The 23,866-nt window shown below is 65.3% G+C and overlaps 1 protein-coding gene across 4 annotated transcripts in view; it reads right to left on the bottom strand.

The window, feature by feature from the left end:
* Positions 1–23,866, bottom strand: part of KCNQ1 (potassium voltage-gated channel subfamily Q member 1) — a 299,167-nt gene that overhangs the window by 102,853 nt on the left and 172,448 nt on the right. Inside the window, exon 12 of one of the 4 annotated variants that reach the window (XM_046016815.1) lies at positions 22,050–22,305. The exons of the other annotated variants lie outside the window; for them this stretch is intronic. Coding sequence (XP_045872771.1) covers positions 22,164–22,305 — 142 coding nt within the window. The 3' untranslated portion in view covers positions 22,050–22,163. Of the gene's footprint in view, positions 1–22,049; positions 22,306–23,866 lie in introns of those variants that run through there. 4 annotated transcript variants of the gene reach the window in all.

The following is a 23,866-nucleotide window of genomic DNA, read 5'->3' as shown; positions in this document are numbered from 1 at the left end:
TTGTGGTCCTCATGGCCGGCCCACACCTCTGAACCAGGACATGTCTGCTGAGCAGGGGGGCACCCAGGGTCCTGGGGCGTGTGCAGAGAGCCCAGATCTGCCTGCGGTGGGGGGATGGGGGAGCGGACAGATGGGGGCTGAGGCAGAGCAAGGCCACAGCGGGAGGCCCCGTGAGGACCTGGGAGCCCGGAGTGGGGCCGACCTCAGCATTCAGGAGCGCCCAGGAGCCCATCCCCCTCCTGATGCATCCTGCAGGACGGGGGGGGGGGGGGGGGGGGGGCAGCAGCCCAGAACAGCACAGGGAACAGGGCCCAGGAGAGGCGGGGGGGGGGGGCTCCCCAGGCAGGGCTGTACTGCTGATGCTTCCCATCTTACCGAGGAGGAACCTGAGGCCCCGGGGCAGGGGGAGTAGGGGGCGGGCTCAGGTGTGGCTGGTCTGAGACCCTCCCCCACGTGCCTGTGGCTCAGCAGCTGGCCTGCTGCCCGTGGGTGGTCACGGGCTCCCCGCGGGAGCGCCAGCAGCCTCTGGGGAGGGGGTGGGAGGGCGACTGGAGCCACCCTGCCTAGGGCACAATGGGGTTGGGGCCTGCAGGGCCGGGGACCCGGCGGGGGAGACCGCCAGGGCAGGGGTCCCCTCCCTGGGCCCCGGTGGGTGGGACAGAGGCCCCCGGGCTCCGGCTGTGAGGCGAGGCCCTCGGCGGCGGCCACAATAAATATGTTTGTTCAAGGGAAGCCAGGCTGGGAGCTGCGTGCTGGCCTGGCGGGGAAGAAAAGGCCGCTTGTGCCTCGCACACTGGGCCGATTGTTCGCGCTCACGCAACTGCCGCCCCGTGGCCGGAAAGGTCAGACGCCCCTCGGGCCCCGTCGGAAGCAACTGGTGCCGCGGGCCCCTCTGCCCGCTCCCAGCTGTAACACCCCTCCGTCCGCATCACCTCGGGGCCTTGGCACGGGAGGGAAGGGGCCAGGCGAGGTCTGCGAGGCGGCCCTGCCGGGAGTCTGCCCGGCCTGGCCGGGGCGGGCGTCCCGAGTCGGGCGCAGAGGGCCCCGCGGGCGCCTGGGAGGGACGGGGCGGGGAGGCCGCTCTGGGCACGGGGGGGCTTCACCGCAGGGGCCCTCTGCCCCTCGGGGTCGGACGGAGCCGTGCGGGCCAGGGTTTGGATATACGGGGACGCCATGGTGAGGGCTATGGGGAGACCCCCCGGCGGCCGCCCCCCACTCCCGCCCTTGAGGCAGGACTGGCCCACCCCCTGCCCCGCAGCAGAAGGAGCCGAGGGCCCGCCAAGGGGGGCTCTGCCTGCCGGCAGCCCAATTTCTAGAACGGTGCCCGGACATGTGGCTGGTGGCCGCGAGCCGTCTTTGGGGCAAATGCATCCCAGACTCTTGGCTCACCCCAATCTCGAGACCCTGAAGGACAAAGATCTGGAACGTGAACTGGTCTTCCTCCCCAAAACCAGAGCCCTCGGTGTGGTCGCCGCCCCGCCACGGCCCCCTCGACGCTGACGCTGCCCCTGCCCATGCCCGTCCAGGAGAGAAACTCCCTGAGACGGGGCGGTGTGGCGGTGGGGCCTCGGCCACTGGCCAGAGGCAGGGACAAGTGGCCTGCTGGCCTACACGTGCACACACACCCGGGGCAACCAGGACGGCTGAGGAAGGGGATGTTCTGGGAAGGGGCTGGAGGCTGGCCTCCCAGCTCCCGTGCATACAGGTCTGGGCAAACGGCCGTCCAGGTGGCGATGTCTGTGAGAGGTTGCCATGGAAGCCCAGGGACCTCCTCAGGCAGAGTGAGACCCCCCCCCCAAACTGCTTTTCAATCAGAAGACTAGGCACCGGGAGGTGGGCAGAAGAGGCCCAAGGGAAGAGCTTCTAGAAGCTTCTTCCAGAGAGATGGTGCCACAGCCGGATACACAGGCCGGAGGCCAGCCCGAGCCCAGCTTGCTGCGGGCCCCTCATCCAGCTGGGGTGACGCCGGGACCCTGAGCCCCGGGACTGCAGTGTCTCCAGGCGGACGGGCCGCACAGGCCGGGGCAAGGTCTCCTCTGGGGCAGGGCTGTGGAGGGGCTCGCCTGGACTTGAGAATGGAACACAGGATGAGGGAGGGACGTCCAAGTCCCCTACCAGGGGACACCCCCTCGCTGGGGGTCCTCACGCCCCGTGCCCAGCACCACGGCGGGTGTGGGGGTGGGCAGCCTTGGGTCTCTTTTCAGGGACTCTCCCACGGACGCGCAGCTGGAATGTGCTGGGCCCACCAGGGCCTGAACTCCCCCGGGGCCGGGCGTTCCGACCGTGGGACGAGGGCATTCGGTGTTGTCCTTTCTGGGCAGCTCCGGGGAACACGGTTGAGGACACCCTGCAGGACTGAGCCCGGCCTTGGGGGATTGGGCAGCCCTCTCAGCAGGGAGCCCTGGGCTCCCCCTCCGGAAGGCCCCTCCCCACTTCCTGCTAGGCTGGGCCTTGTACAGGGACCAAGGCTCCTCTTGGGGGGTCCCGGTGGGGGTGGGATGGCTTCGTGGCCCTCCTCTCCTTCCTTTCCACCAGGCCCTAGGATCTTCCTTTGGTTCTGCTTCGAGCCATCAGGAGCTCACACCAGGCCACCGCCCTTGCCCGGGAGTGAGGCTGAGCTCCCAGAGCCACAAGAGGCCTGGCCAGGGTTCTGGTCCCTGTGGCCGGTCCCACCACAGCAACCTCTGGTCCATCTGGCCAGCAGCCCAGCCCAGTTCCTGTCCACAGCCTCCTGGGCCTGGCCCCCTTTCCCTCGCCTCCTCTGCTGCTCCGGCCACTGCGGCCACACACCCATAGCCCCAGCCCTCACCTGCCTCCGCAGGGATGAGGCTGGGAGCAGAGAGGCCGTGCACGCCCTGCTCTCTCCCAGGCCCAATGCAGTCCCTGGCGGGCGGGGGGGGGGGGTCCATCCTCGGCTCGGTGACGGGGTCGCGCCCCACTCAGAGTGAAAGCCAGGGTCCCTGTGGGACTCCCAGAGTCCCGGCCACATCGGTCTCCTCTTGGGGGCCCCCGTCCATAGCGTTCTTGGCCCTGCTGCCGTGACCCTCCCTCCCTGCTCCACATCCCCTGCCCAATTCAGGGCAAGGCCCTTCGGCGGGCCCGCCATCTGCCTTATCCATGAGTAGCAGAGCCCTAAGTGCGTTTCCTTAGGTCTCTGGGGACGGTCCCAGCTTTGGGGGTATCGGCCCCTCCGGTATGTGCCGGTTCTGGGTCGGTGTGCGTCTGTCCTGACCTGCACCCGGAGCGGCTGTTGCAGGTTTGCATCCGGGGAATAAGGCGCACGTGTCTCTCTCAGGGGCCTCGCGAGGTGGGTCTAATTTCCTGGGCTGGTAGCCCCCCGGGGGAGGGGAGCGGACTTTCCCGTTCTGCAGGTGCGGCTGCTGAGGCAGAGGGATCTTGTCACCCGCCCTGTGGCTCCACCCCACGGAGGGCCCGAGGGAGAAGTGCCCATGGGGTCCCCGGGCCGCCTCCCCGCAGAGAAGGGGCTCCTGGGCTCTGGCCGGCGCATGGCCTCTGACCGTCCGGGGCCAGTGCGGGGGCAGATGTGGTGTGGGATCCACGGGCTCCTGCTGGGTGAGCTCTGTGGCCGCCCGTGTGCAGCGGCTCCCAGAACCAAGCAACGCCTTGTCGCCAGCATTCATCACCCCGCTCTCGTCCCCAGATCAGGCGAACACTTTTGGGGAGTTCAAACCCCTGACTTCACAGAAGTTTCTGTATAATAACAGATTAAGTTTCTGGCGGTTCAGTGGCATCCGCAGAGGCCAGCCCTCTGGTGGCGAGGGGCTGCCCAGGGCCGGTGGACACGCTGCCCCACCCCGGGACCCCCAGGAAGCTCCTTCCCAGCCTGAGACCTCAGGGGCCAGACTGGCCATCTCCCTTCCCTTGGACCGGCCTCTGGGAGGCTGCTGTGGGTCCTGCCAGACCCGGGCCCCCGTCCCCTGCTCTTGCCCTTTCCAAGGCCTGGGTCTAAGGATAGGTGGCCTCGGAGGGGTTTGAGAATCTCCAGGAGGAAGTGACCTGACCCCTGGCGAGCAGGAACCAGAGTCCCCGCCCTGGGCTGGGGCTGGAGGAGGCACCGTGCCCTGCTGGGCAGGGGGAGGGCTGTGAGGGGCGGCCATGAGCGTCAAAGCAGGAGGCAGGGGATGAGGAGACAGGAGAGGCTGGCAGGGAGGACGGCACCATGGCGAGACCTGGAGAGAACACGTGCAAAGGCCCGTAGGTGGGAGGTGAGCCGGTCCCGGTCCTGTGTACCTCGGCTGGGCGCCAGCCACAAGGACGGGGCATGACTGGGGCAGGGGTCCCAGGGGACGTGGGGTGACCCTGCCACCTCAAGCCACGCCCTACAGGGACCGCAGTCTCTGCCCGTCACAGCGTGAGCGCCGTAATGCCCGTTTCCCACCAACTCTGTCCATTCACCCTCCAGACCACACAGCCCTCCCCTGCCGGCTCCCTCGGTGGGTCTCCTTGCTGTGGAGCCCCCCCAGGGCCAGCTGTGACTCCCCCATCTCCGGTCCGTGCTCCTCTCCTCCGGCCGAGCCGCTCACGCAGCCTTCACTCTCCAGGGCTGTGCCACTCCTCCCTGCCCCCTTCCTCTGCACACGGCCGGCTCTTCAAGGTCGCTGGCCCTGGGTTCCCAACCCAGTCCCTGACACCCCACCCCCACACGGGTAATCCCAGTGCTGCCTGCTTTCTCTAGGGTTCTGCCCTTTATCATCTCCGTGATACAGATAGGACACGAGATCTTGGCGACGCTGTGAGTTGGCCCCAATCTCGGCCGCCAGGATCTGGGTCCTGGTGTGTCTGCCCCAGAGCGCAGAGCCCCCAGCAAGCCGGGGCCTTCCCTCCGGGAGTCCAGGGTGTATCTCGTGCTGATGTGGGCAGATGTGTGCCCGGAGCTCAGAGGCACAAGCAACCAGCGCCGAAAACAGGCACAGACCTTTCTGCCAGGATACTCCGGAGTCAGCGCCGGGCTGCGGGGCTGGGAACACCCAGCGGCTCGAGTCCTCTGCCCCACCCCCAACCACTGCAGACCTCCAGCCTTGGGGGTCGAGCGAGGGGAGCCCCGTGCCCAGGGGTGCACAGGTTCTCGCTGTCTCTCTCGATGGAGCTGCTGGGAAGGGCCCCACCCCGGGGACGGCTGCCCGCCGAGCAGGGGGACGCCACGATCCAGCAGCAGGCAGACGCGTCATTGCCTCAAGGTGCCCCCTCCTCCTCACGCTGAAGTCCCTTCCTATCCAGGCCGATAGAGAAGTCCGGGATCTGGGAAGAAAGATCCCATAAGGCTTGTCCCCGCCGGGAAGGGCCTTGCCCACCTCTGTGGCCTCACTCACTGGCTTGTCACTGCCATCCCACACGCTGAGACCCTCTGGGCTTCTGGCCACGGTCCTGTCCCATATGCTACGAATGGCAGGGGTGGGGAGTTGTGGGACTTGGAGGGGCTCAGTCCTCCACCCCGGGCCTCAGTTTCCTCCGCTCTTAGAGCACAGCAATGGCCCCTGTGTCATGTCAGCGTCCTTGAAAAACCCGTCACCTGCCTGAGGCTTGCCTCCAGGGAGACCCTCTGGCTCCAGTGTGCTTCGCCCCCCACGCCCACCCCCTGCCTGAGGACACCGGCAGACCCCCCCGATCCACCTGGAGACCCCAGGGTTGCCAGGCCCGGAGCCTGGGTGCACGAGCGTCTGCGCAGACCGCACCCGAGCCAGCCACGTCGCACACACATCACATGAGCGGTCGCAGCCGGGCCTGAGCCACGGCCCGCGACCCACCCTCGGCCCTCGCTGCCCGGGCCAGCTGGAAGCAATCTCCCCGGAGCGGGCAGGTGGTCCTCCTTCGCCGGCCCCTGCGAGGCCGTCCCCAGCCCCGCACCCACGGCCGCCTCGGGCCCCTTCCCTGCCGGAATGAACCAAGCGCTCTGGAATTCGTGAAGAAATCAGGGGTCTTTGGCCTGCTGTTTTTCTTGGCGAGGCCTTATCACAAATTAGTGGGGAAGCCCGAACGTTAGGGTTTCAGTTAGTTCAGCAGAATCCGAGAAGCAGGGAGCTGGCCTCCCGCCTCTCCTTGACCTGTGGGGCCCCAGGATGATTAACCAGGCAGGTGACCTGCACTTTGGGCTGGGGGGGGGGGCGCGTTTGCACAAGCTGGCGGGTTCAGAAAGCCCAGCAAACCCGTGCCTGCCCGCGGGTCCCCTCAGCTGGGAGGGAGCACGGGCCGTGGGGTCCACGGCCAGCCGGGGGCTCTGGACACGGGAGGAAGGACGGTGTGGTGGGCTCATCCAGGAAGGGGTGAAGGCAAGCAGGATCGGGGCCAGCCCTTTGACCTTGGGGTCCCTCTAGCCAGGCTGCTTCCTCAACCACAGGTAAACACGAGGCGGCTCCCTCAACTCAGGGAGGAGGTCAGGGACCCCGGCAGACAAGCGGCCGGGCGTCTCCGCTGCAGAGCCATTCTTCTGACACAAAAGGTGGGCTGAACCGCCTCGCCTGAGGAGCCAAGGCCACGTGCAGGGGCGGCGAGCTCGTCTCCCCAGCCCAGCCCGCAGCCGCGGCCGCCCGCTGGGGCCTCAGGGAGGGCAGCGCGCCGTGCCCACCGGCGGCGGCCTTTCTTGCCGGCGCCGTGCTCCTGGCCGTCCCACAAATGCTCAGTGCCCCGCCCCGACCGAGGTTCCCCAGAGCGGAGATGGGGGCACCGATGGGCCTAGCCCTGGCTCAGGAAACTCCTGGGAGGGTCTTGGGCAAACGGCACGCTCGACTGTGCGGCTCGCTGTGCGTGGGCTGTGGGGCAGCCGGGGACGTGGGACTGGGTGCTGGTTCTGGGCCCGCGGCCTGACGTGGCACTGGGTGCCGGTTCTGGACCCGGGGCCGGTTTCGTGCCGCTGGCTGCACGAAGCGCTGCACTCATTGCTCGGCACAGACGACGGGATCAGGCGACGGAGGCCACTGCGCTCCCACTTCACAACGGAGAGCACCAAGACCCAGGTCTTTAAGGGTCTTGTTCAAGGCCACACAGCTGCAGAGCGGCAGGACAGGCCCCAGGCGGAAAGCTGGATCCTGCAGGAGCCCTCTGTGCGGCTCTGATGGGGGCGGGGAGCACGAGCGGAGGGCGGAGCGGGAGGCTGGGCCGAGCTCTCGCTGCGAGCAGGCCCCACCGGGCTCTCTGCCCCTCTCCTTGAAGGAGCCGCGTGGACATTCTGGGGGGGCGGCCTTCCTTCTCCACCTCCCCCCCTCGGAGGCCGTCGCCCCCACCCCCAGCCCCCAACGGGCCCCTGCGGTGGGACGGGGACCCTGGCGGCCAGTGGGCAGACAGTCCGGGCTTGGGCCCTGCAAGGGGGCGTGTCTTTCTGTGTTTCCCTCCTGTGCCCCTCGTCTGTGGCCCCCCAGTGATTTGGGGTCCGGGTGGGGTGATCCATCAGGAAGACTGACCAGGGGCCCCGCACGGAGGAGCCAGTGGGGGTGGCGCGTGGATGGAGGGCCCGGGGAAGGGAGCAGGCCCCGTCACACCTGCAGTGGGCGGCGGGCACGGGGACCAGCGCCCCGCCCCTCCCCCCCCGTCACGTGACACACCCGGGCCACCGGGTCAGGAGCAGGGATGCACTTGAGCGCGGGGCCGTCCTCTCTCATGGCTGGGAACTCGGGGGCCACCACCGTGTGAACCGCCTCAGCGAGCCGGCTAGAGAGGCCCAGCCACCAGCGAGGGCCTGACCCTCGAGTGAGGCCATCCGAGACCGCCCAGCCCCCACTCCTCCCAGGCGGCCTGCTGGGCCGCCCCCACGGAAGTGTGAGCGGGTCTGAGGAGGGCGTGCTTCTCGCCGGAGCTCCCACTGCCTGCTGGAGCGTCAGCCTGGCCCCGGACAGGTTGTCACTGTTTCCAGGTACCCCTGTCGCTCTGAGACAGATCCACGAACGGGACCCGGCCTGGGGCTGTCTTCACGGGGCCCCCGGATCGCCCCGGACTGACAGGAGCGCACGTTCTCACCCTCGAGCCTTCCCCACCCTGCCCTACGGCCTGAAGGACACTGTCCTGTTCCACCTGACAGACGAGGACACTGAGGCACAGAGGGGGAAGGGCTTGCTGGGGGCTCTCGGGGGCCAGAGCTGGGACTGGTCTGGGAGCATTCCCGTACTGGCACCGTCCCGAGAGGCCCAGTGTCCCTTCGGAGACTGAGAGTCTGGGACCTCTCGTGTGTCCCCCGTGGGCGGGGTGTCCAGTTGTCATAGGCATGTGGCACTCCAGGCTCGCTCAGCGGCAGCAACGGCCCCCGGCAGGGCAGAACTGGGGTGCGCCGGAGCGGGGCTCTCCCGACGGCCAACTTCTCCATCGGCCTCGGGACCCCGCAGCTTAGTCCGCTCCAGCACTCCCTTGGGGCCCTGCGCCCTCCATGGCCCCAGAGCACCCCCCCACAGCTGGCGCTCCCTTCCCCAGCATGGCTGGCCTCCCTCGGCCCTGCCGGCCGTCACCCCCATGGGGAAGCCATCACCCCCGGCTGGAGAGTCACACCCAGCCCCACCCGGGCCCCGCTGTCCTCTCCTGCCCTCACCCAGCCTGCTTTTCTTCACCCGTCAACCTGCCTGTCACGTCCCTGGGGAGCTCTGGGGGACAGGGCGTGTTGGCTTTGCCGTTCCCCACCCCCCATGCCCGACTTGCCCAGGCCGGCCCACGCAGGGACCTCGGGAATCAGCCCTGTGCTGACGGGGTGTGGCCTTCCTAAGGCCTGGGCCGCGCTGGACCCCAGGGGGCTGTGTGCCCCCCACACGCAGCAGCCGTGCCTCATGACGTTGGCCAGGAGGCCCTGTGGATGCAGAGGCAGTCACTGATGGGGTGCCCCGGGGGCGGGGGCATGACAGGGACGGACCAGGACCCCTTGGGCTTATAGTGAGAGTGTCCCCGAGGGGTCCCGGACCGTGCCGGGCGCCGGGCAGCAGAGCTGGGTCTCATGAGGCACGCCCACTCCGTGGCTTCCCTGAGCCGGACGAAGAAACAGAGGTCTTGGAAGGACCTGGACGGCAGACAGAAGGGACAGACGGAGGGATGAGTCCGGGTGGGCTTGGCGCCCCCCTCAGAGCCTCCGCCGGCGCCCGGCCGGGGCAGCCACCTCAGCGGCTGTTGGGGAGGACAGACAGCCCCGGCGCAGACTGCCCCGCATTGTTTGCCGCCGAGTGGAGGGGGTCCTCCTGTTCGGTCCGTGGGGACGAGGATGGTGACCCCCGAGGCCCGCCCCCGCCTCCCCCTGGCCCAACTCTGCGGGGCGCCTCCCACCCCTGCACGTAGGAGAAAAGCCACGAGAAGACTCTTGACCACCGGAATGTAAATCCCTAGAAATATTTCTTGATACAATCTGCTAATTCCACTCACACCACGGACGGGGGACGCTGGGCGCAGCCTCCATTGGCCGGCACTTGGGAAAGGGGCGGCCGAGGCGGGCCCTGGAATGGCGGCCTCAGGCCCTCAAAGCACCCAGCGGGAGCCGGCTTGTTAGCGGCCTTGAACAAAAGCTGCAAAAGCTTGGGGTCCCCTTGCACGCAGACCCCCGCGGGGAGCCTTTCAACCCCCAAAGTATTGCCTTTTAACTCAGGCCTCCTCCGCAGGACAAACAGGGGAAGAAATTAGTCGTGGATGCTGCTGGATGTTTTGTGACTTGTCCGGTTGTCTCCCTGGAGTTGGTCTGGCCCAGGCAGCTTGTCTCTTGACATTCAGAACGGAGAACCTAAAGCAAGAGGCCCCTGCCGGCCCCCTCCCTGCCTTTTTAACTCCTTACAAGCTTCCCGAGACAAAACGCCTTCCTGGCATCTGGACGGGGCCTCTGCGAGGGCCCAGGACTGTCTGGGAAGCGCCGAGGCCAGGTGGGGGGGACCTTGGCTTGGCCTCTAGGGTGGGGAAACCCAGGAGAACCCCCTCTTTTCCCTCGGTACCAAGCCCCGGCGGCCTCGGAGTCTATGCTGGTCTCCAACGCCCAGCAAGGGCTTCTCTCCGCACCCAGACCCTACTTAATGAGGGACAGCCACCCCCAGTGCCCCAAGGGCGTGACTTCCTGCTAGGAGCTCCCCTGGAGACATGAGGCCCTTGGGGTCTGGAAGCCAGGCCTGCCATCAGGGAGTGGCCGCCTCTGCTCACCTCTCAGCTTCCGTTTTCTGGGGCCAAGGAGAAGCCACTCTTGTCCCCGACAGAGGCGGCTTAGAGAAAAGGCCCCTGCAGGAGCTCGGAGCTCTGGCAGGCAGGGGTTAACCACCGACTGCGGGCGCTGGCTGGCCCTGGGGCCCACTCCCCTCGCAGAGAGCAGCCAGGTGACCTTCGAGGGGGCTGCCTCTGCTCTGGGAGGCTCTCCCAAGGCCAGTGGCCTCCTCCCGGCCTTCAGCTGTCCCCGCACAAGGCCAGCGTGGGCTTGGCCTGAAGGAGGCCCGACCTCAGCTTGGCCCCGGAAGGCAGCTGAGTCGGACGGTGTGCCTGCGTGGACCTATCTGTCGGCTACACAGCCCCGCTGACGCCCACGGGCCTTTCCGGACACCGACCCTGTGTCACGATACTCCACGACAGGGACCCTTGCTTTGTCCTGAGCCACTAAGCTCGGCACACACGACAATCTGAGAGAGCCCTGTGCCCTCCAAGGCACCAGGAGGGTCCCCTTGCCGGCTCCCGCCGCCCCCACAGCTCTGCGCAGCAGCCGCCCCCAAGGGGTAGGGACACGGGTCATTTCAGAAGCAAGTTTGGGGAGGTGGTGGGGCTCAGTGTGTTTGGATGGAGAGGCCGTCGCCTCTGAGGGGCGGGAGAGGGGTCAGGCACCCACACGTGTGACCTGATCACACGTCTGTGCCAAGAGTCCCATCTGTGTTCACATCCGCTCTCCCGTGACTGGAGACGATAGAACATGCGGATGCTTCCGGAGGCCACGGCCAAAGTGGGGCTGTGTGCTTCACAGACTACAGTTCTGGGCCTGGCCGCCCCAGTTGTGGGGGCCACTGGTGGGCCCCGGGGTCACAAGGCAAGGCCGGCTACCCGGCAGTCAGCATGTCAGTGCGGGGTCGGCAAAGCCATGACCGTCCTCCCAGGTCCGTGTCCCCTCAGCTCTGGGAACCCGTGTACCAAGCGTGACAACGGGGTCAGTCACTGTCACCCCTTGGGAAGGCTACCGCTGTGTGCTCGTAACCTCTCGTCTCTGATCACGAGGCTTGTCAGCCTGCCTGAGACATGGAAGCCGAGCCTCGGGGAGCCGGTGTGGCGTCCTAGGGCGTCCGGCATGGAGGTGGCCCCCGCATGTACTCAAGGAGGGTGACTGTGTGCAGGGCACCTGCAGATCACCCTTCCGGGGCTGGCTGGGTCATCACCAGGTGGGCAGCCCCACCTCAGTGTGGTCCTCAGTGGCCGCTGCCCTTCCAGTGACAGACCCCTGCAGCCCTGGACAGTGGCCCATGTTGGGCACATGCTCGGAGGTGCTTGGGCTTGGGGTCCCGAATTCCCCTGACAGCTTCCAACAGTCAACCTTGCAGCGTTGCAAGCCAGCCCCCAAGCCAAGCCATACCTGCCCTTCTTCCCTGGCATCCGTGTTCTGGGAGCCGAATCCCGTAAAGCTCGTGGTGGCGGTTGGTGGAGGGGCAGACTCGGAGGGGTGAGAGGGGGCCTCAGTCCCAAGACAGGGAGGCTGAGCTCAGGGGTGCCAGGGCCGCAGGGTGCTTGCGTGAGGGAAGGTGGTGTGGGAAAGGGCTGGGGGCTGGACAGCGGCTGGGAGCCCCACCCTGCAGGCTGGGGCCTTTCCTCCAGGGCGTGAACTCAGGCCTGGTGGGTCGGCCTGTCAGCCCCGAGCTCACCTTGAGAGCCGGGATCAGCCCCGAGCCCGAGCCCGAGCTGCTGGGGCTGCACCCTTGCAACAGAACAAAGCAAGAAATGCTTCTACGGAGGACGCGCCCTTCCCGGCCCTCTGCTCACAGGAGCAAAGTTTAGTGCTTTCTCTAGGACCCCAGAAGTACCCCCGAGGAGGCGTCCCTACTCTGGGGGGACTCAGACCCACAGGTCCTGGGCTGCCAGGCCACAGACAGGCTCCCGTTACTGTTCCCTGGCCTCTCAGGGCAGCGTTCCTGCCTCTCCCCGCCCCACCCCGATGCTGTCCTGGGGGACCTTTGCCTCTGCTCTTCTGAGAGCTTGTGGTTAGAACAAAATAAGAAGCCAGTCAGTGGGGCCTGCGGAACTTTCCTGAATACAGGGTGGGGGGAGGGCTGTGACTTCCTGGAGCTCCCCTCCCCCAGCCCCAGCCGCCTCTAGCCCAGGCGGTGGGGCCCAGTGGGGCTGTGGGGCCCGGCGGGGGCCGGCGGGGCCCGGCGGGGGCCGGTGGGGGCCGGCGGGGCCGGGCACAGGTAATGGCTCTTGAGAAGGACAGGGAAAGGGCCGGAAAGCCTGGGGGGAGGGAAGAACTCTACCGTGGCCACGGCCGGGTCTCCTTTCTGCAGGCTTTTGAATACTGAGTGTTTCGGAGCAACAGAGTCGAGTCAAGTGGGAGCTGGAGCCCAGCTGCCGGCCCGCGCCGGGTGATCCGCTGCGGCTCTCCGAAGCCCCCTCCCCTGCACAGCCTTGAATGCTGCCGAGGGGGCCCACCTGAGCCCCCGGGTCTGAGGGACAATGCTGGGAGTGGCCCCTGCAGGGTGGGGGTTTGCCGACTGGAGGGGGTGAGTGGGAAGACAGGGGCACTCTGCTTAGGACCCCTCCTGCCTCCTAACCCCCTCCCCCATCCGTCCCCCAAGCCCCCTCACTCGGCCTTCATCCACTCCAAGTCCCCTTCACCTCCCCCACCCCTCCCCCACCCTCTGAGCCCCCAGGGCAGCTTGATTCCCAGTGGGGCTGCGTCACCAGCCAGCAAGACTGCCGGTGTGGGGCGGGAACTCCGGCTGACCATTAACTTGCCCGGGCGGGTGCCTGAGTCTCCACACCTGCGGGGCCGTGAGAAGGTGCCAGGGAGGGCAGAGGCCACCGGGCTGGTACGTCAGGAACAACACGACCCCCAGGATATGCGAGTCTCCACGCTCACAGGACCAGCCTCTCACGGGAAATGGGACGCTTACCCATAGCTGGGCAGGGGAGGGCTCCCGCTCCCCGGGCTGACGCCCGGGGACATTACATGTCAGGCCTGTGGGCGAGGGGGCAGGGTGTAAACTCGGGGATCCCCACGGTGAGCAGCGTGGGTCGGGGTGGCTGGGGGCCACAGGCCAGTTCAGCCTCGGGACCAGAGCCCCTCTGGAAATCCAGCGTCAGTCCTGATCTCCAGGTCCCCACGGCATAGATTGTGACGTCACGAGACCCCCAAGCCCCTCCGCTCATGCCTCCGGGCTGACTGTTCCTCCTGGCACAGTGGCCGGAACCCCCGTGTGCACGCAGCCCGGCCAGCCCGTGCGGCCCGAGCGGCAGGAGGGCGAGCCTGCACTCAGGGATGTTTGCTACTCAGCGAGGTCCCCTGCCACGCGGACCAGTCCGGGTTCATGGACTCCTCTGACATCAAGACCCGGGAACGGCTTCAGGAGCCAACTGTTGACTGCCGGCCTGCCTCGCTCTGCTGTGGCCGGGGCCAGCTCGCCACATCCCTCCGGGGGGACCCCTGATGAGCCGTGGCATGTCTGAGGATGTCCAGGGGCCCCCGGCTTCCCCCTCCTGTCCCGGCTTCCTTCCCTAGCAGGACACCCACCCCAGCCCGGCCACAGGGACATATCCTCCTGTGGGGTTGTAGCAAGTAACGGGGGCTGGGCCACCAAGACAGACGAGGTGGCTGAGGGGCAGGGGTCTGACCTCCGCAGGCAGGTCCACACCTGGCCAACAGACACAGCCGGCCCAGCCCTGCCTGGGTCCCCAGCTCCTCTGGGAGAAGGCCTGTCGGCTGCGGGCTCCCCTGAGCTCTTGCACGTCTCTGTGTCAGTCGGGGCGGGTGCCGCAGAGCGCCCTCGCCAAGAGCTTCCCGCGGGTACCTGTGAGTGCGGAAAGGTCACCAGCTGCACAGTGTCACCGGCGGCTTGTCCCTCCTGGTGCCTCTCACCTGTACCAACCACGGGCGCCCGTCGGGGCTGCCATGCCTCACGGCTGTGCGTGCAACACAGGCCCGGGCTCCGGGCAAGACGCGGGCAAGCGGGAGGACACGTGTATGTGGGCACCAGGGCTCCGGGCCTGGGGCCCAGACTTTTGGGGGAAAGAAAGGCATGTCTGTCTGCACGGCTTTCTCGCTCAAGACGGGAATGCTGCTCTTTGAACGACGACGATGGGACTCCTTCGCTGGCCTTCGAGGCCCTCTGCCGTGGACCCTGCCCGGGCCTTGGGCCCCTGTGCTGTGCAGGCCCCGAGCCTGCTGCCTCTGCCTGCACTGTCTCCCCCTCCAAGAATCTGTCTCTGTGGAGCCGTCCATGGCCGACCCCTCAGCCCCCACCCATCTGCCGGCCCGGCCCTGCTGAAGCCCTTCCATCCCCACGGAGCCCCCATGGGGTCAGAAGCCCATGCCTGGCCAGGGACCCTGACATGAGCAGGAGAAGCACAGAGCAGGCCTTCATCTCCACTGATCGCAGGACGGCCCCGGCTCCCAGACTCCCAGAGCATACTCAGGCTTACCAGAGGGGCCACGGGGGTGGGGGGGGGGGAAGCCTAGCGTCCATGGTCCAGCAGGCTGCCTCTCAGGGGCCGGGCAGGAGGCCTGGAGGCTGGCCCCAGTGCTTGGGCTGCCTGAAGGGGGTGGGCTGCAAGGGAGATGGGGCTTACCCCATCCCAGTCAGGTGCAGAACGCCAGCAGGCTCCTGCCTGGTGTACCCCCGTGGTGTGGGTGGGACGGGAGGACTCCTGCAGCCCCGGCGTGGGTGGGGCCGGGACGGGCGGTGGCCCTACAGGCCCTGACGATGGGACAGGCTCAGGGACGAGGCCTCCGTGGCCCACCGCTCAGGCTGTGTTATCCGAGTCTCTTCAGAGGCTCTAGCCCGGGGCCACGGGCCTGGCACCCCCACCCCCAAGTGATCGGGGACAGAACAAAGGCGCGGTGGTGAGCAGCACTGGGGCCTTAGCATCTGCGAGGGCGGGCTCCGAGGGGGTGTTTGCCCATCTGGAAGCAATATTGCAGAAACGTAAGACAGCCAGAGTACGGGATATTCTCCGAATACGTGAACTCTACAGTGGGGAATATGGATTTAATGGATAATCTTACCGGCAGCCAAGAGAACCCAGACTCCTCCCCAGGCCTTCACCCTGCACTTGGCTTCCACGGCAGCCGAGCCCAGCCAGGGGCCGGCAGCGCCTGTGGTCATGGCCTACAGAAACAGGGCTGACCCGGGATGGGAGCTCACTTTTTTCTTGCGCTGGATGAGAGCGAGGGAAAGAGACCTGTTCCAGTCCCCGTCCTTGACACGCCATGGACAGCGAGGAGTGTGATGTGGAGGACACAGAGGCGTGTGTGTGCGGCGGGGAGACTAATTAAAATCTACGATGGCTACGACTTGTTCTGGAATCTGGGGGAGAAAAAACCATTTCTATAGCTCTTCCCAACTTAATATAGCTGGAATAATAAAATAAAACAATAAAAACCACAGCGGAAAAGATGACTGGAGCGTTTTTATGGCGAACAGCAGAGGAAGAGCCCAGAAGGGCCTGCCGGAGCACAGCAGACAATGCGATTCAGGGAGCGCTTCCAGAAGGCGGGAGGAGGAGCGGAATGCAGGTCCGGCTGGCCTGGGGCGCCGGGAGGAGTGGGGGCTCCCCACGCGCAATCCACGGAAGCCACATCTCAGGCAGGGTCCCGGCTACTCTCGGATCTCATTTCAGACGCTCGTTCATCCCTCCCTAAAGTGAAATCCCCAAATGCCAAAGTTCTATGATGCGACTCCTGCAGGGGGGGGTGGTCTCGGCCGCCCCCCCATTCCTGGGACCGCACAGGTAGGGCCTCGGGCTCCTCATCCCCTCCCGGATCCCCCAGCCCGACCCCATTTACAACCAGGGGTTTCCCAGGGAGCCGACCTCACTCTGACGGGAGGCTCACGGGCAGAGGTGGGCGTCCTCCCATGTCCCCCATAGCCTCCTCTCCATGTCCAGCCGGAGGCTCTCCAAGGGACAAGGAGTGCACATGCCCCACACGTGCCAGGAGGTTGCAAGAGTCCCGTGCGGAGAAGGCCTGGGAGCTCCGCCCCTCTGGGGTCCTGGACACAGGGGACGGCTGCTGAAGGGTGAAGAAGGCCTCGGGCCTTCGTGGTCATGGCGGGGAGCTGGGAGGGACCGACGCCCGCTGCGGGCCTCTTTCTGCCCCATCTGCACATTCCAAGAGGAGCAGAAGCCCTCAGAGCTCTTCGATGTACCCCCATCTTATGAGGTGGGGCGAGGCCCAGAGAGCCTGGCAGCCAGGCCTGTGGATGCTGGGGCAGGGGGCTGTGGGCTGGCCCCTAAGCCGGCCTGGAACCCTGGGGGAGGCAGCTGGGCAGGGAGCCCTCTTCTCTGCCCTAGAATACCTCCCTATGACCCCTGGAGGCCCGACTCTGAGGCCCCCCCCCCACTTTGGGTGCTGCTATCCCCATGCTGCCTGGGGCCCCAGCCGGCCCGTGGTGACACCCCGGAGGCCAGGCCGCCTGCGGTCAGGGAGCACCAGCGCCCACCTGCCACGCCCAGCAGAGGGCCTGGCTCATAGAGGTGCTCAGAGTGCAGAATCCATGGACCATCAAGGAGAAGCAGGCGTATTCATGGCTTGAACCAGATGACCCTGGGCCCTCCCCAGGCACCACGTCCCCCCCCCAGGTTCCCAAAGGACGCAAGCCACCGCCTCCCAGGAGCTGGCCTCCTCCCTGGCTTTTGGGTGGCAAAACAGGGAGTACGTCTCTCATTTCTCAGAGGGGAGATAGCCCCAGTGAGGCTGGGGGATCCCACCTGTCCATGACCCAGTTGGTCTAAACAGCTTGATCCAGCCGCATCAAGGGCTAGACCCAGGTGAGCCGTTAACAGCCTTAGACACGCTACCACGAGCCAGTTCTGCCTCCCCTCCAAGGCGCCCTCCTGAGAAGCAACCCCAGGACCCTCCCCTCTCGGGTCTCGACAGACCAGATTTGAGACCTTTGAGTTGAAAGGAAATTTGAAAAATCAAGTTCCTTTTGTAAGTTGCCAAAGTCCTCTTTTCCTGGTGTTGAGGCCCTAAGATGCCTCCCTCAGGATTAAGGACCATCTCTCCATTAGGACGAGGGATGGTGCTGGGGAGGTCTTGTCCTGGAGACAGTTTAGTTACTCCTGCAGACCTTTTGGGGATTTTCACGCCCCGCGCCTAGTCTTGGGGGGCAGAGGGGGTGGGATGGTAGAGATACCCTGGCCTCTGGGAGCCACCGTCTGGGGGTGGCCCTCTCACTGGGGGAGAGATGACCAAGGCATGTGAAGGAGAGAGCTCCTGGGTGTGGGGGACAACTCAGGAACCCCCAGGACATGAGGATGCTCCAAGAGGGCAGTAGGTGCCCCAGGCAAGGGTGTGAGAGACTCTGGCCTGAGAAACACACTGTGCCCAGCACAAAGCTGGGGCCACCGAGTATCGCTGGAGCCCAGGGAAGGGGCTCAGGGCCGGAAGCCACGTGGGGGCTTTGGGGAGTAGGAGTGTGGGGGCTGGCCGGAGCCCTGGGTGGGAAGGAAGGACAGCAGCTGGTCACTGTTGCAAAACCCCGCAGCATCAACAAAAGAAATACCAAGAGACGATGTGAACAAAAAGGAAAGGTGTCCCATGTTCATGGACTAGAAGACTTCATGTGGTTGAGATGCCGACAGTCCCCAGGATCAGCTACGGGGCTTGTCACCCCACTCAGAACCCACCTGGTCTCTCTGCAGAAGGTGACAAGCCGATCCTAGAGTTCGTGGGGAAACTCGAGGGACCCAGAACTGCCAGTCAATCTTGACAAAGGAGGAACAAGGCTGGAAGACCCAATCTGGGTCACGAGGTGTGGCCCCGCCCCAGCTGAGGGCACAGACGCAGGCAGCAAGCCGCACACCTGTGAAGACGGCAGGACTCCCGCCTCCTGACTTCAAAGCTTGCGTACAGAGCCACGTGAACAAGACAGTACGGTGGCGGCCGGAGGACAGACATACAGATGAGTGGAACACCGCAGGCTCAGGAGGAAACCCTCCCACTTGTGCCAGTGGTTTCTGACACGGTGCCAAGGTCGCTCGATGGCGGAGAAAACAGCCTTCCCAGCAAAGGGTGCTGGACCACTAGACCTGTCCGCCACAGCATGAGCCACTGTGCTCGGCATGAGCAAACTGGCCTCGATCACAAACTCAGAGGTAAAGGCTAAAACTACAGCTCCCAGAAGAAAGCAGAAATAAATTTTGGTGACCTTGGATCGGCACGTTGCCACTTGGTTACGACATTAACGACGCGAGCCACCAGAGAAAAAAGTCATAGGCTGGACTTCATCCAAGTTAAAAATCATCGTGAGTCAAAGGACACCACCAAGAAAGTGACAGGACAACCCACAACATGGGGGAGGCATATCTGATAAGGAACGTGTGTCTAGAATACCTCACGAACTCTAGCTGCCCCATAGTAAAGGGATCAATAAAAATCGGGGAAAGGGTCTACGTAGACATTTCATGAAGAGATACACGTGGCCAAGGAGCACAGGGGAAGGTGCTCGATGTCACTGGCCATTGGGGGGCCACCAGCCAACTCCATGAGAGGCTGCTTTACACCCGCTAGATGCCCAGCGTGAACCTGACCCACCGTCACGGGTGTTGGCGAGGCGGGGGCAGGGGGTGGTCGGAGCCTTCCGGTGATGCGGGCGGGAGGGCAAGAGGGCGGAGCCACGGTGGGAAGTCGCCGGACGGTTCCTTACGCGGTTCAGTCAAGCTTCCATAGGACCCACCAATTCTGCGACTTGGGGCAGACCCAAGAGAAGTAAAAATATGCGTTCACGAAAGCCTTGCCTCCCCACGGTCCCAGCAGCATTTCCCATAACGGCTGGAAAGCGGAACCAGCCCGGATATGCATCCACGGACACGAGGGCCCACGAAGCAGGCTCTAGCCACCCCGCAGAGGACTGGCCGGCAGTAAGCGGCAGCGAAGCCTTGTCAGCCGAGGCATAAGGAAGGACTGGAGGACGTCATGAGACACAAGGAAGCCGTTGCAAAAGACCGTGTGGCATCCGATGCACTACGAAACGTCCAGAACCGGCAGATCCATACGGACGGAAGACAGATCCGTGGCCATGTGGGCTCGGGCGTGGTGGGGTGGGGATGGGGGCGGGGAGCCATTGCTACCGGGGACGGGGTTTCTTTTACGGGCGCCGAAGACACTGCGGAACCGTCCAGCGCGGACCGCTGCACAGATCTGAATGCCCGAGAAACCCTCGAACCGCACTTTCAACGGATGAGTCGTACGGCATGCGAGGAGAGCGAGCACAGCTAGTGCAGAAACGAAAATGAAAAACACCAGACAAACAAGCCAGCAAGCCCCCAGGCGGCCCCCCCGCACCCCCCCCTGCCGACTCTGAGCGGCCCCGCAGTGTGGGGGCCCGGGAGGCCCCTGCTGGCCCGAAGCTCCTACCACGGCCTGCTGCACGGCCCCCAGGTTGGACATTTCTCATGGTGAAGGCCCGGGAACAGGGAGAGCAGGAGTCCTGTGCAGCTGGGGTGGGGGGGAGGGCGGGGGCGGGGGGGGTCTGGAAGCCGTGCCGCCGCAATGGAGGCTCCCACGCTCTGGGGCCAAGCCGACGTGACTAAAGTTAAACAGACCCCATGCCACCGCGGGGTCACAGCTCGCTCCGTGCTGCGCGCCGAGCCCCTCACCAGGGATGGCAGCCGTGGTGGGGGGGGGGCGGCGGGGTAGGCAGCCCCAAAGGTAATTTGCACACAGAGTTTATAAGGCCCCTCCGCTCTTTTAAACATATGCTTCTCTGATTATAAACAGCTGATGGTTCACGAGATTCAGATTTTCCAGCAAGGCTTCCAAAAAAAGACTACGCTCCAAGCAGAGAAAGGTGACGGGGTGCTTTGGTGTGGATGTGGCTCCAGCCACGTTCTCCAGCGGCTGCAGACGCCCTGTTGCCAGGCTCCGAACATGTCACATCTGCAAACTGTTGGCAGCGATCGATGTGTCCCGAGGACTCCGGCCCCAGCCGGGGACCCGGGGAAGGAACAGCGTGTGGGAGACCGAGCCCCCATCTAACTCTGAACCCCCCAGTCTCCTTGGAGCTCAGCTGCACGAAACCCTCACTTCCTGCGTGTAGACCGAGGCCGAGGGCTGAGGCTCCGGGCTGCCGGCCGCCTGGTGTCTCCCAACCGACCCCCTTGGGGGACACCACCTGGGCCAAGGCTGACCCCATGTCCCACCACCCCACCCTCCCCAGGAACTTAGGGAGGAGTAGGGCTGGATCAGAAATGTCGGCCAGGACCCCTCGCCCAAATGAAACTCAGGTTCACCACCTTGCCCAGTTCTGCTTGGCCACGCTGGGGGTCAGGGGGCGGGCTGCAGACCCCAGGAAGGAAGAGATTCTGCTGAGAACGAGTTTGTGGCTGGGGAGTGAGCCTGGGCCCGGGAGTTGTCCTCTCCCTGCCAAGGAGACACTCTGAGGTCACCCCAGCTCCATGAAAAAGCACTGTGTCCAAATGGAACAATTAACGAGCAAGGGGTTTCTGCTGGGGGAGTCTTGGGATGCAGGGGACCTGGCACCTGCGAGGCAGCGGGCTGAGGGGCGGCCCCTCCCACACTGGGCTCCCAGAGTTGCTGCAGGAAAGACGGGGCCACGCACGCGGGATCGGCACCCAGGAATGGGGGCAAAGGCGCGCCCATCCTCACGCCCCATGAGCACCGTGTCTGCGACAGCGCTGCCTAGGCAGGTTGAAAGGCCGTGAGGTCACACGGCAGAGAGGAAAGGACGGACAGACAGAGCCAGTTCTAAGAGGCCCAAGAGCAGAGCCCAGCATTCGTATCTGCTACGTGTCCCTGACCCTTTCCCGCCCCGGGGTCCCCGTCACCACGGCAGGCTGCTGCCAGGACTGAAGGCGTCACGGTCACAAAGTCCTTGCTTAAGCTGGGTGTGACACAGGGGTCACCGTGCACTGTCGCTTAATTAAAACAAGCCAGGCTTCCCCCCCGCCCCCATGTCCCCGGGGCTACTGTCCACCCGCACAGGGCCTCCTGCCATCACCCCGACAGGCCTGTTCCCATCATATGGCTAACGGGGGTGGGAGTGGTCATCCACGTGCCCGGGCACAGAAAACCAACCCAGACAGAGCTGGCTGCCGAGCCCCCTCTCCGGGGCCCTCGTCGTGGAGGAGGCCTGCATGGAGATGGTCGAGGTCAGTCCGTGGGCCCACAGGCCACGGGTCCCTGAGGAAGAGGAATGGGCTGGCCATGCCGGCCCCTGAGGGTGGGGTGCTGGAAAGGAGGCAGGAAGGGAGCGTCTCCACTCCTGTGAGGGTTCTCGCCCACCCCGGGTGTGTGCCCTTTGAGGCGGGCTGGGCAACGGACCAGCGGGGACCTGCTCAGAGACAGACAAGAAGGCACCCTGGCGATGGAGCCCCCCATCCCGACACGCTGGAGGCTACCCGGTGGTGTGGGGTAGCCGGTCACCAGCCTCGGGAGAGGCAGGCAGCGAGCGCCCTCCGTCCTGCCCACGTGCCGGGGAACTGGATGTGCGTGTTCTCAGGGGGAGACAAGAGTCATCTGTTATAGGCCCCAGGTCACGGTCTAACGACTGGCCTCTCTCACTGTCACAGATTCCGCCCCCCTCCCCAGCTCAAACCCCAAAAGCTCCCTGCTGCCCAGAGACCGCCTCCTGAGTCGCAAACAGTCCTCTCACAGGCACCCCAGGTGAGCGGCTGCTGGCCTGGAGGGCAGAATTCAAATCCCGGGAAAGCAGAAACAAGGCTTGTGCCCAGCGCTCTGTCCCCTGTGCCCAGATGCCACTGCCCACTGGTAAGAGTGGACAGGCGGGCCCAGCCCTCTTGGCTACCCCGTCAGGGGCCAGACTGAACCCAGCGCGGGCGGCCAAATCGGGTAGCTGCTGCCGCGTAACAAACGGCCTGACCACGTCACAGTTTCAGACAGTTGATGTTTATTGTCTCACGTGGTTTCTGGGGGTGGGTCTGGCTCAGGGGCCCTTGGGATGTCGGCCGGGACTGTGGCCACTAGATGGCTTGACAGGGAACGGAGGATGCCCGGCCATGCTGGTGGGCTCGTGAGGCCGTGGGTGGGAGGCTGCCGTCCCTCACCACTGCTGCTTGGGCGTCCTCCCAACATGGCGGCCTGCGTCTCCCCAAGGAGGGATCGCAGCCAGAGAGCACGGAGGCAGCGCCAGTGCGTCTGACGCACCTGCTCTGGGAGGTGGTCTCGGACACTGTCCCCGTGGCCTGTTGATCAGAAGCAAATGACTAAGTCCAAAACAAATCCAGGGGAGGGAATTAAGCTCCATCTTATGAAGGAACGTGTCTCAGAGGCCTCATGTACAGACCTGAAAACCACATGGCCACACAGTACCCCAGACAGACGGGTACCCCAGACGCCCTTTCTCCTCATTCTTGTCTCTTTTGTCCGAGTCACGCCCATCCTCCGAACCTCTGGGCTCCACGAGAACATCCTCCTTCGCTTCCCCACGGCCTCTCACGGCGGGCCAGTTCGTGCCCCTCCCCGTTCCCCCGAGGCCTGGTGGCCCCCCTGAGTAGCCTTGCCCTCTACAGGCAGAGAGCCAAGGATAGACGGGTTCTCTGCAAGGACCTGCTCTCACCCAATTGTCGGAGAAGGTCCTTTGACATTAAAAAGCAACCTACAACCACCACCAGGGCCCGGGAGAACCGGCTTCCTATCAACGCTTTTCCCAGAACCTCGGAGATAATGGAAATTCTTTCTGGGTGGAGCCTGGCCATGCCAACGTCCTCAAAGGCCTGGACCCATCCCGCCCCGAGAGCTGGGGAGGTTGTAGCCGAGGGGCGGCTGTGCCAAGGGCCAGCCTGGGCAGGAAGTGGGGCACAGGCAGGCCCCGGGGGGCTACACGGTGGGAAGCAATTGCCTCTGGAAGGTAATGGTAGACAAGACTCTCCGGGCGATGGGTCTGGCAGGGCCCAGCTCCCTCTGCTTTCCCACCCCCATGCCTGGCACCCAACCAGGCCCCAAGCAGGTGCTCGGAGACAGCTGCTGAGTTAACCCGCATCGAAGCGGGGGCTCTGGGAGAATCGGGGTTGGCTAATCAAGGCTTGGCTGTACAAGGCCGAAACACACACACACACGGCACAGCTGCCCTCTCGATGGGAAGCGGCCCACACCCCACGCTGCCACTCACCAGGCGCGCCCGGGCCTGAGATCCCCCCACCCGCTGGGCCTCCCGTTCCCGCCGACCCCAGTGCAGGGGAGCAAAGCTGCTGGTGGGGACAGTGGGGGTCAGCGTGGCGTGCTGGTCTAACGTTCTCCTCCAGCCGTCTGGGAGACGCGTTCCCGTGGGGGCCCAAGCTTGTCCCAGAACCGGGACCGGAGGACACAGGACCCACGCTGGTCACACGCAACACTCAGAGGCTTGTGTCCCGCCCTGGGCCCTGGGAAGTTAAGCTGGGGAAAGGCACCGGGATTAGCCACACCCGAGGGGTCACCATGCCCCGTAGCCCTGGAGCTGGTACCACAGTGGGCAGAACAGCGGACGCTGACCTCCCGCGTGGGTTTCTGAAGACCCAGGCTGTCCCTTCAGCTTCCTTCCACACCCTCCGGGGCCACCTGAAGCCCTCCGTGCCCTCAGCCCCAGGGTCCCACCAAAGCCACCTCCTGCGGGAGCCCCGCCTGGCGGCCTCTAGCCCCTCCACGGGCAAGACCTCCTCGCCTCCCCCCTCCCACCCCTGCTCCCCAGTGCTCTGTCCATTCAGCCGCTGGAGAGGTCTTTCTAGAAGGGAGAAGGGATGCTCTCACCACCACTCTCCCCAAGGCTCC

Source organism: Meles meles, chromosome 8 (assembly GCF_922984935.1).
Source record: "Meles meles chromosome 8, mMelMel3.1 paternal haplotype, whole genome shotgun sequence".
Classification (NCBI taxonomy): domain Eukaryota; kingdom Metazoa; phylum Chordata; class Mammalia; order Carnivora; family Mustelidae; genus Meles; species Meles meles.
This window is presented reverse-complemented; position numbering and strand designations above follow the sequence as displayed.